The sequence below is a fragment of the Hirundo rustica genome, chromosome 1 (assembly GCF_015227805.2).
Source record: "Hirundo rustica isolate bHirRus1 chromosome 1, bHirRus1.pri.v3, whole genome shotgun sequence".
NCBI lineage: Eukaryota > Metazoa > Chordata > Aves > Passeriformes > Hirundinidae > Hirundo > Hirundo rustica.
Genome location: NC_053450.1, coordinates 136,786,167 through 136,798,349, shown reverse-complemented (window position 1 = coordinate 136,798,349; position 12,183 = coordinate 136,786,167). Strand labels below are relative to the sequence as shown.

The 12,183-nt window shown below is 34.2% G+C and overlaps 1 protein-coding gene across 1 annotated transcript in view; it reads right to left on the bottom strand.

The window, feature by feature from the left end:
* MALRD1 (MAM and LDL receptor class A domain containing 1) overlaps window positions 1–12,183 on the bottom strand; it is a 235,169-nt gene that overhangs the window by 114,782 nt on the left and 108,204 nt on the right. Inside the window, exons 26-27 of the mRNA XM_040062159.2 lie at window positions 7,081–7,326; window positions 5,288–5,445 (exon numbers count right to left, since the gene is read on the bottom strand). Of these exons, the coding sequence (XP_039918093.1) occupies window positions 5,288–5,445; window positions 7,081–7,326 (404 nt within the window). The remainder of the gene's footprint in view (window positions 1–5,287; window positions 5,446–7,080; window positions 7,327–12,183) is intronic.

The following is a 12,183-nucleotide window of genomic DNA, read 5'->3' as shown; positions in this document are numbered from 1 at the left end:
AAAGAAAAGAGGAAGATTGAACTAACTTCCTCATGTACTCATCTGGGAAAATAAAACACACTGAATGGTATCTGCATTTACCTACAGCTGTGCATATTTCTTTGTACATTCTATTTAAGCTATTTTTGAAAAATTAAGCTTTCAGTGAAAGCTGACTTATTTCTATTTAATCAGTCCCTCATTCTCAATTTGCTTGGAAATATGCTTATGTCATTGTGTCAAAATCAGGCCTAAAACAACACTGAAACCATGTCTAAAAAGATGAAAAGTGCTAATTGAGATTCAGGAAATATAAATAAAAAAATTTCTTGCCCGGGGAAGTCAAAATGCCAGAAAAGTTACTCTTGACAAGTAATACTGTATTTCACAGTTTCTCCACTGATTTCCTTCAGAACTCTTAGGATTAATATTCTCTTAGTCTCACTCATTGGTCAGATGACTTTTTTCCTACTCAAACAGAAGTTTTAATAACAGTTCACAGGTCAATATTGGGAGTAAATAGTTTAAAACTGTGTCCGTTTGAGAGTTGTAGATACTCATTAAATAAAGGTCATTACCACTATGCTCCCATGTGGAACTAAATATTAGGAAAATTTATTCTTTGCTATAAGTTTTAAAGAATTTTGCTCATAACTTAATTTTGTCTACTAAATAAACTCTGTCTTTTTTTATTAAATCTACAGATAGTCTATATTTTTTGAGCATGATTTGAAGTTCAGCAAAATCTTAAGTAAAGCATTCAAGCAAATCTTTAAAAACCTAATTTTTTCCTCTAGTTTCATGGAGGTCAGATAACCTGCTTTGAGGCTACCTGAACCCAATGCAATTTCTAACTTCTACATTATTGTGAGGGGTTGATTTTCATGCAGTCAGTGAGAAGAATCAATGTAGAAATACACATTCTACTTTATGCTGTGAGGTAGAAGAAACAGTTTCACTAAGCCTTATTCATGAGTGACTTCCCATAGAAGTAGGGTCAATTATATTGATTTGTGAAAATGTCACTTTAAGGTACTTGATCCTACAAATACAAATGCCCAGAATAAACCAGCTGGCATCTGCAGAACCTCTACTGCAGATTTTCATGTCCCCAGCCTGGGACAGTAAAATTTAACTCCATTAAAACTAACCAGGGAATTAGAAAATCCACTGTGAGTCATTTATACCTGGGCTGTGGCACCTGCCAAGCCATGCATTTCTACATGACCAAGCCTCTCCTCTCTCCATCAGGCTGGTAAGAGCAATAACCATACCGAGGGAACAGCTGTGATGCCTTCCAGCCCTTGCAGAGAAGCAGCAGCGGGGTAGGAGGGTCAGTGCTGCTGCAGCCCTGAGCAGCTGCAGGAGGCTGGATGCTGGCTCCAGCTGCCTGCTGCCCTGGCCCGGTGTAAATGGGGCCCTGCTTCACATGCCATGTGCTGGGCAGGACTTCTTGTTTTCCTGAATATCCTTGTCTTTGCTCGTTTGTAACTGGATGGAATTAATTAAATGCCTGGGTAAGGTCCACTGGAACTCCTAATGATCCTGTGTGTATTGATTGGCCTTGTCACAGTCAGCAGAGGGAGGTACTAATGACAGGATTCACCTTCCTTATTTATCTGCATATTTGGTTTTGGAGACTTGTTTCAAATATTTGAGACAATCTTCCTCTAACTAGATCCTAAATTATTTTCAACAAATGCTTTTATCCTGTGTTGCTGATTTCCTTCTGTGATACCTAGGACTTGCTTTTTTTTTTTTTTTTTTTTTTTTTTTATGGCAGAGACAGCTTAAGCGACAGTAGAAAGCTTATTTTAGATCAGCAGAATAATGAAATGTATTATCCCTTTCACCTAATAATTCTTGCTTGCCTCTCTATAGGCATGTTTAAAAATACCCTGTTTCTTCTGACTCGTAAAATAAACCGACTGCTGATGTAGTGCCCCACCATCAACACTAAAACAGGCACAGTGAACATGCTGCACTTGATCTTTGAAATATCTTCTACAATGAATAGTATTCTCTTACAACTGCCAGAGTCAAGACTAGAATATCTCAAAATCTTACTGGAAAAAGTTTTGATTAGTTATATCCAGATCTCTTTGGGGAATATTCTGTTTGCTTTTGCACTGCTATCAAAACCTGCATAATTTGAATTTAGATGGGTGGTGAGTTGGATACTTCAGTCTTCATAAATAGCTGCACTGTCAATATCTTTTGTTTACATAAATGTTGACTGGGTCTGTTTAAAGAATAATATATGCAGCTAGTTCAACAGCCCATCACTTTCAATGGATTATTATTATTATTCCATATATGTATGGTTTTCTTCAAAGAATATGTAGAACAATTTCAAGAGAAAAAAATCAAAACAAGAGTAACTTCAGAGAAATTCCATTAGGAAAATGTATTGATTTTCTCCAGCTGAAAACTTTAACAAAATAAGTTCATGCTTGCCTCTAGTACGCATTTATGATCTTTCAGTTTTATTTCTAGTTTATCTCATAATCTGAGATATCACTTTCATAGTATGATAAGATTTTTAGATTTCCTGAAAGTGGACAAACAATGCATATATTAAGAAAAGACACTGATGCATGCCATGAATTATGATTTTTCTAAAAATGGCTTTTTACCTTTAATTACCATTTTTGTTCCACTGTGATAATTCTGAAAGAAGAAAATTTTTTTCTTCATTCTGCCTCTATAAAATATTACCTCATCTTACTGTTCATTGCTGTTCCATTGTATATACAGTCTTCACTCTCACTTAAACTTTCAGTGGATGGAACGACTTCAACCAGCAACAGTTTGCTAAGCTTTTAAACTTGAGATGATAATTACCTTCCCAGATCATCTCCTTGTCTTTTATTTTCAACTAGTCACTACCTAGAGATCTGATTTCACTGGCATTAACTTTACTTTAAATCAAGGGGGATACTCAATCTGGATGGAGGTATCTAGGTATTGCAGTTTGAACCAGCAGGAGAAGCTTCAGTATGACTTCCCATGGCTATGTGTTCTTTAATTAGATTTTATTCTTACAGACACTGCTAAATAGAAACTCCAATTAAAATATGGATTTATGGGTCCTTATAAGCAGCATGACAGGTGAAGTTAAGTTGATCTGTAAAAAATCCCAGGTACAATGGTGAGAATAATTTTTTCCTATCACCAGGTAGAATTCTTGATTTCATTAAAAGAAAAGAAAAGAAAAAAAGAAAAAAAAAACCACAAACAAACCACACACAAAAAAAAAAAAAAAACCAAAAACCCCCAAAAACCCCCCCTGAATAAGTCATGACTCAAATGTCTTCTGTTCACACTGCCTTTAAAAATATCTTTAAACTCCCTGGAGTAATATATTTATGTTTATAACATAAAAATAATGTTTTGAAAGTTTATTAGGATAATGAAATAAGGTGAAAATAAGAGGAGGGCAATGTCTCAAGGGAATAAGAATTAAACAAAGAGAAAACATATAGAATATTCCCAAATCTTAGAAAAAAAATATTGATTGTCATATAGAAAATTCAATTAAAGTCATGTATTTGAATCTCAGAGCATCAGAAAATAATGTCTACAGGCTATTATGATAGGGATAACTACCTAAACATTTGCTCAGGTTAATATAGAAAAAAAAATTAAACCACTTTGTCCTTTCTGAAGGTAGAAAAAATAATTACTAGACACAATCAACAGGGACACAAACACTACCTGCAAACCACTCACACATACCTGAAGCTGCTAGTAGATATTTTTAGTTAGTCCAGCAAAGTTAGTTTACAAGTTAACTTATAATTAAAATAAAACAATCCTAAAATTCTTATAATTACAATATTTGGTTACTACAAGTTACAAAGTGCAGTAACAAAATGAGAACGTAATCTGACTTTTGAGTTAAGATAAATTATTTTTGCATTCATTTATGCAACAGAATCTATTTTATGCAATGGGATCTATTTTTGTTTTCATTTTTTAATACATTAACAACCGAAAGTTATTTTCAAACAACACTTATTACTTTTCTTTAATCTACTAGCCTTCTTTACAAATTTGAGCCTTTCTGAGAAAAAGAGCTGTACAAAAACATCTCAATAACTATACAGTTGATGAGTGGTCTGTTGTTATTTGTAGATGTTTGGACTAATTAATGAAAAAAAGCTCCTAATGCCTGTGAAAGGGTTCATCATTTTTATATTTCAGTCTGTCATACCCTAGCTTGTATCTCTAGATACTAAAGTCTATAAGTTCTTTTATCTTCTAGGCTTTTAAATTATTTTTTATATTATCCAGAATATTGGAGAAAAAAATTTTAGTAATTAGTTCCCAAGGAAAAGAATAAATTATCATTGAAGTCAGCCAACATATGCATTGGAAATAAAACAGCAACTTTAATGCAGTTCACCAAGACATTATTAGAGTTATCATAGGAAGGGAAGTTAACAGACATATAAATTGCAAATAGGCAAATAAATTGCACCATGATTTATAAATGAATAACCAGAAGAGATGCACAGATACAAGTAAGCATAAACATACATGCTTTCTTTTGCAAAGGTATCTAGTATGTCTAGAAGTGGTATATTTGGTCACTGTGACTGAACAGCATTGATTATTAATATCTACATAAGAATTAATTTCTAGTCTGAATCATATTATGATTTAAAAAATGTTTTTATAAGCAGTTAATCCTTTTTAATGAATAGCAAAGGAACAGCCAACTTTTTACAAATGTCTCAGATTTTACTTGCAAATTAATAACTAAATAGACTTTTAAAATAAGTTTTTGGTCTTCTCACATTTAATGAAGAAAAAAAAATTCTAAATAAAATTGGTTGTGTACTCTGCACCCATTTATATAAATATATAAATTCTTTAATGCAGTCATATTTTTGCATTTTGTTCTCATTTTGTACATGTTGGCAATTTTCTTGTGAGTGTAATCCCATCAGAACAATAGGGCTGTATACTGATAAATACCAATAAGGATGTCAGCAAAAATGTGAAAATAGCCTTGCATAGAGAAAATCAAAGAGAAAGGTACTATATGTGAAGAGGGGAAAATTAAAAAAGGATCTTAAAATATTTTCATTTTCTATTCAGTGAAGCTTCTCTTGGAAGAGAAATGCTAAAAGCATTTTTAAGAGGCTGGAGTAATAAAAACCAGCACGTAACCAGGAGGTGCGTGGGAGCTCTTCCAGTCCGTCAGCTAAACAACAGAATGTCACAGCGCTGAAGCACTCTGCAGGAGCACGTACACCCTTATAGGTATAATATATTCAAAAGAAAAAGGGTTTTTTATTACCTTAATCAGAACCTGAATGTGTCCCATGGCTTTTGATGACTTGAAGTACCAGAAGCTCATCACACAAGTCCCACTTGATTCTTTCCATATGGAACTCTTCACATGGGCTTTTTCATTTATTAGGCCTATTGCAGTGGCCTCAAGATACAGGAAATGTCCTGAAATTAAATGATGTATTACTGAAAAAATGTTTTGCATTTTCAAATTGGATTCCAAACCTCAGCAAAGTAAATGCAGAGACATGTGAAGAACTCTTCCCTCATAGATCTCATACTAGTCAACCTCAGGAGAAACAATGATCAGTTCCCATTCCTTGTGCACTTCTTATATCAGGAATGAGCTGGTGGTAACAGCTTAAGGTTTGGATGGACTTGAGTAGAAGACTGGGAACCCTTCCATGTTTTCTGGCTACTTTGATTACATGTCCCTGCTGAACAGCAGTAGTTGCAATTCTGACAATACATCACACAATAGTTACATTTTGATAAATTTCAGGATACAGTGTCCTGAAAAGTAATCTTCAAAATAGCAAGTCATACTGTATAAAAACTTGTGAAACAGGAAGAAAACATTTATGCATTTATAATTCACTAATTATCCCTAATGGCTCATATTACCTTCTGTCATTTTTATTCTATATGAATATTAATGAACATATAAATGTTTTTGTCAGAGGAAATTGCAAAATAAGATGTCTAGAGTTAATATTTTTCAACACTGATATGGTCCTTGAGTCTCCTATCTTTATTTTTAATCAGAAGCATAACAAATTCTCTCAAGATTTCAAGTTAATTTTTTCCTTTGTACAAATAGGAAATGTGTATTTCTCATAAAGATAAATGTATTATAAATAACAAAAAAAATTATAATTGCACATCTACTAATGCTTTTATATGAATTAGGCAAAAAAAATTACTTCACTAGATAATAATAAGGCATAAACAAATGGGCTCTTTCCAACTTTGACACTTCTCTGGCTCAGATACGACCATAGATGTTTGCCATGTGATTATGGGATAAGAAACTTGCTTTTTCCCTGAGGTCAAGCGTATATTTAACAAGCGTAGTGGTGCATTTGTGATAATACTTTAAGAATATATTACTAGACAATGCAAATTATTTTTTTCCTACATATTTTGAAGATTACTTGGCTTTGTCCTTCAGCAGTTTGTGGAAACTTTCCACAACTACTATCACACCTTTGTGCAACTCTGCTGTGAATATTTCAGTTAAGGGTCAGTTCTGAGCTCAGCTTCAGTAACATCTTTGTCTGAGCCATAGGACCTTGAAAAGCAAATTATGGAGGCACAGAACTTGTAGCAAGAACAGGAGCAGATAACTGAGTGCTTTGGCCAAAACAAACCAGGAGATGCACTAACAAAGGAGCTTTGTCTATTTAAATTTATTTATTTAACATTGTCTAAAATTAAAGTGTGAATAGTCACTGTGGGAAACTGTAAGCTTCCTGGAAGTGACCTCAAACTCTGGAGGAGAGGGACTCAGTGGATCTCAGAGCTGAGCTAACTCACCCTTGCAAACTGCAGCCAGACAAAATGCCTCTCTCCAGACAAGTATCAAATTATCTTGCCTGAATCATATGAACAACATGGAAGATTCAATTTTCCTAAATTAAAGTTATTGTACAATGGTAATTAGTATTTTTTATATTGTAACACGTCTAATTCATTGAAAATCACAACCTGATTAGAGATTTTAGAACTCCCCTGCTGCCTGTGAAGGTATGAGACATTTCACAAAGACAATTACACCTTATTTGTGAACTAACAACATACCAGTTCTATTTCCAAGCGTGTGGTCCCCGGGAGGTCTAAGGCTTTGAGGCGAGCTGACCCCTAGCACCCAGTTAAAATTGTCAGCCAGGGAATTTTGCCAGCCACATCTGCCATTCTCAAAGGTGCAGGAAGTTCCGCATTCACTCTCGTCTGTATTATCCCCACAGTTGTCTTCAAAATCACAGCTTTGTTCTGGTCTGTAACACTTGCCATTCTGGCACTGCCTATGACCATGTGAGCAGGAGCCTGAAAAGAGAAGAATGGGGGTGTCCTGGTGAATCACAGTGCCATGCATCCCAGCAAGGTTACTGGAAGGTTACATTTCACAGAGCTTAATATTTAGGAAGAGGAGGGTGGTCCAGAGCAGTTTTATTAAAAGCCTTTGGTTTCCCTGAAGTACCAATCCATTATCAGTTTATTTCTTTTGTATTTTGTCAAGTGATTGCTTAAATAAATGACTGTTTCCCTTGTAAAGCCTCAGAGGGCAAGCTCCAGCCAGGCATTCCATCACTAACAAAGCTTTCTAGTCTGACTTAATTGCTGGCATTCTCCTTTCATGTGGTGTTGGATTAAATAATTTTATTTTAGCTGCAAAGTTGAGCCTACTTTAGGAGCCCTAATTTGTAAGAAAAAAACTTTTCTGTTTTAACTACAGAGGTTTGTCTTTTAATGGATTTTTTTAATGAGTTCAGTAGGTTGACGGCGTCGTTTTTGTGCAGTCTTCCTGCCATTATTAAGGGATAATTCTGCTATTGTACAGCCTAAAGATTGTAGGACTCAGATCACAGGATCTATTTCCAAGTTTCATGTTTTCATTTCAGATCAGCTCCTGCAAGGACTCTGACTAAAACATGGCAACTTTAGTACATTCTGTTATCAAAAAGTGAAACACAACATTTTGAAATGGACCCCTTCCCATTTACTTTTCTACATTCTGCTGTGCCAGAAATAAATGAACAAGCATAATTTTGTTTTAAAATAGGAGTATGAATATATAAGCTCAACAGACAAAATCTGAATATATACATGTTTAAAAGGTGCACAAGAACAGGGAGAATCTCAGTTAACTGATACTGAAAATCACATGGTACTAAAAACTTGTTTCCATTACCACTGTATTAATTTAAAGGAGCTAAATGACATTCACATAAGGCTGTATTTTATTAAGAGGTTTGAAAAACTCATGAATTAGTAAAAAGAGGATAGAGATGGAGTATTCAGCTGTCACGTTGACAACCTCCATCCCATGGCACTGGTTTCAGCCAGACTCTAAATTACAAATACTCCAAAGTGAAAAAGCCTTGTCAGAACCCTTTGCTGTGGGTTTTGGGTTAAATGAAAACAAGTTACTTTATTTCTAGATATCAGCTAAAGAAAACAAGTGTTAACCTCTCCTTTTCAAGTTAATGTCCTCCTAACACTATTCTTACTAAAATAAATTTGAACTACAAATACATATTGGAATGTGTTAGAAATATCTAGCAAGATTTCCAGGGAAATAATTAACTTTTAATTCCTGATTTCTTAGCAACATAAAAAATATGTATCAGGTTTCCTCCGAAAGATTGTGTATGATTTGGTTTTTAATAATTTCTCAGAGAAAGGAGGAAAAATTCCTGATCAAAAAGAACAAAGTAAAACCAAAAATCTGATACTGACTTTGAAATTCAAGAACATCAAGCAAAGAGCTCCAAATCTGGAGACAAGAAAAATGGGTAATCTCTGACCAGAAGAAAAAGACTTGTTTGAGGTTCACAGCTACGAATTTATATGAGCATCAGTGAGATTTTTATCAGTACATGATCTCTGAAAATAGTCCTGGTCAAAAGAGTGGTGCAATAGTGTTGAAGAATCAGTCAGTGTCCGTCAGAAACTTCTATCAATCGTCAGAATTTCAGTCATCTGTGTTGTATCCCAAAGGGTGACAAAAATTTTTTATAAAATTGTTGCCTAATGCAAGTGACGTATATATTTCAGGAGCTAGCTATTATAATCCTGCCTTTCTTTTAAGTGATGCAGTTCATGCCTTGAAATATTTTCCCTTGCAGTTCAATGATCAATAATTACAATAACTATTGAATTTTGAGGACCCTTTGTAGCATTGTTTCCAATTTCAGGTTGAAAACAACAACAACAACAACAACAAAAAAAAAAACAGAGTTGAAAAGTGGAGGTCTTTGTATCCTGAGTAAAAACAAAAAAATCTGTCTTGAATCCTGGCATGAATGAATCTTTCCAAGCATGTGTAATGAATGATATTACACTGCTTAACTGAGTCTGTAACGTGACTTGCTTCTGGATGTACTTCCATAGTATAGCTTCTCTTTAAATGACATTTCAAAAGCTTTAAAACTGTCGGAAAAAACTTCACCAAACAAACAAACAAACAACCTCCCCCCCTTCCCCGAAAACAACCCCAAACCTACATGAAAAGGAATATTTTTTTAGAGCTCACTTTCTTTCTTCCCTACTTTTTCTCAATTGTAATTGCTCATACACTCTGTTATATAGATTCCTGTGTGTATGAGAGAAATATTTAATTGAAAGGAACTTCTCCTCTACAAGGTTCAGTAAATTTTTCCTCCAATTAATATTTTTTGAAGATTATTAGTGGGTAGACTTTTTGTCCTATGTGGTAACTGCGTAGACACACTAGGCTGCAATAGACCCTTAGGGGCTCTTAGAATCCCTTTTAGACAAATATCTTATCTTTATATGTATCCTTCAGATAAATAATCTTTGAATTGAGGAGGATTTATACAACAGAGGAAAACAGCTGCACCAGTTAATAATCCCCTCGTTTCTATACTCTGAGCAAAATCAACAGGTAAAACATTTATATCTTAAAACATGTTTTTTAGGAGAATGATTACTCTCCTTATTTTAGAAGGGTCCTTTCCTTAAATATATTTTGAAAAAAAATAGAAGTGTACCTGCACACACCAAGAGAGAAAATGAATTTTTCTTGAGGGCAACCTGACATTGTTGAAAACTGAGGCAAAGAAGGTCTCAAGCACTCAACCTTTTCCTCATCTTTTTCTCATATTCCCCCTGCATCCAATAAGGGATGGAGCTTTTCCTTGCCACTTCTTTTGCTATTAATGTATTTATAAAAATATTTTTATTATCCTTTCCAGAAGTGGCCAGATTATGTTCTAATTGGGATTATTTTAAAGTTGTTAAATTTAATAAGTTGTTAACCTTCTTGAATTTATTATATTTAAAAGTACCAGCATCAATGTTTTCTACTCCAAAACCAAATAAAATGAATGAGATAGTTTACAATTATCAGAATAACCCATCAATAGTTGTGAAAATCTAGAGATTCTTCAAAATACTTTCAAAATATTTTATTAACATTCACATAGCTAGAAGCATACCTTCTTCTAAGTCAAAGCTAGAGCTCCTGTAGAACCATAGTCTGGTACAGAGGCCAGAGTAATTAATCATCAGACTAAGAGTGCGACATCTCAGGGATAGGGACTCTGGATAATTTAGATCTCTGAGTCTTTCTCTGTAAAAATTACTGCATTATCCTTCTTACTCTGAGTTGACACTACCATGTGACTGAAATCTATGTGTCCTTAAAAAAATAATTTGTTAACAAGAACATCTTTCCTCTAGTATCTCACCAGTATAGCCCAAGGACACAGAGAAAAGTGTTTTCATCACTCTTGATGATGCACAGTAATATTGACTTGTCAGTGCAGGAATGTGAAAAATGGACCTCATATCAAAAGCAAAGCTTTAGAAATTAAAAGAATTTTTAAAGACTTTCAGATGTTGGGGTGTTGTGGAAAAAGGTTTAAAAAATGTTATACTATAACAGGTTTTTTCTGAAGGAAATAGGTTTATTTACTTGAATTGAGTGCAAGCATTTGGTTTTGTAAGCCTTGCAAGTACTTTGACACATTGATTTGCATTCTGAACAACTGAAAGTTAGAAAAACAACAACTTGAGTTCATTTGCAAAAGGGACTTTTAGGAGAAACTGTTAACTGCCTCAGTTATTGCCATGACAAAGAGCAGATGAAAGCACCTTCAACAGCCAAAACTTCCTCAATTAATTTCTTATCTTGACCATTCCCACACACAAACACAAGAGAATTTTTTCCAGTAATCAGATACAGTAATATTCAACCTCAGAAGCAAAAAGAACCAAAAACATAAACAGCAAGGTAGGCTATTGCTGTTCAATGTTATTGTCTCTGCCCATGACAGAGCACTGAAGAGTCTTTGTTTTGTTTGTTGCTTCTTTGTTATTAGAAAAGTATTGATTAATGTCAGTCACTCAATATACTTTAAGACATACCCAATCTGTGACACGTTCACTGGGTCCTAACATGGTGCTTTACTTTCTTTAAGGTTACCAGAAATTCTGACCTGAAGGCAAGAGGGGTTACTCAGTGCCTCTTCATGCTGAGTTCACTGCATATGCTACAAGCAGGGCAGTGCTAAAAAAAAATATTATTCAGAGCAAAAGATTTGTTTTCAATTGCTTAGATGCATGTGAATGTGCATTCACTCAATAGAAATAAAAAGAACAGAGATTAGAGAAGGAGGCACAAGGTCTTTTTAACTCCTCCGACACAATGTTGGCATACTAATATCTTCAGTAACAGAAATAGTGCACACTTTCCATGTTGCTTGAGTGTAACACACCTACTTATTCTATACCTATTTGTTCTATAAAACATGCTAGTAGGACAACTTAAAAGGAAAATTTTAGTTACTCTCTTTAGGTGATAAATCCTCATATTGTGTAAGAAGAATCAGAATAAACTGGAATTAAAAAGGTTGTGCAAGGGCAACACTTCCAGTTAAATTGATAAAGTACAATGGTTACAATTACACTGATTTGAAATTTAATTGGAGAAATCTCAACAGAATTAGAAAATACACCACCAAAATCTGGTCTGTACTTTTTCTCCTTCAGTCAATAAAAGGAAAATCTTCCTCATAACATGTGGACAATATATGTAGAATTTTACTTCAAGTAACCTGTATTCATGACTACTTCATATTCAAAAGTGGTAACTTTATACCAAGTTCCTAAACCAATCTACATATTCTACAGTATTTCCACTATTTTTTCTTAAAATAT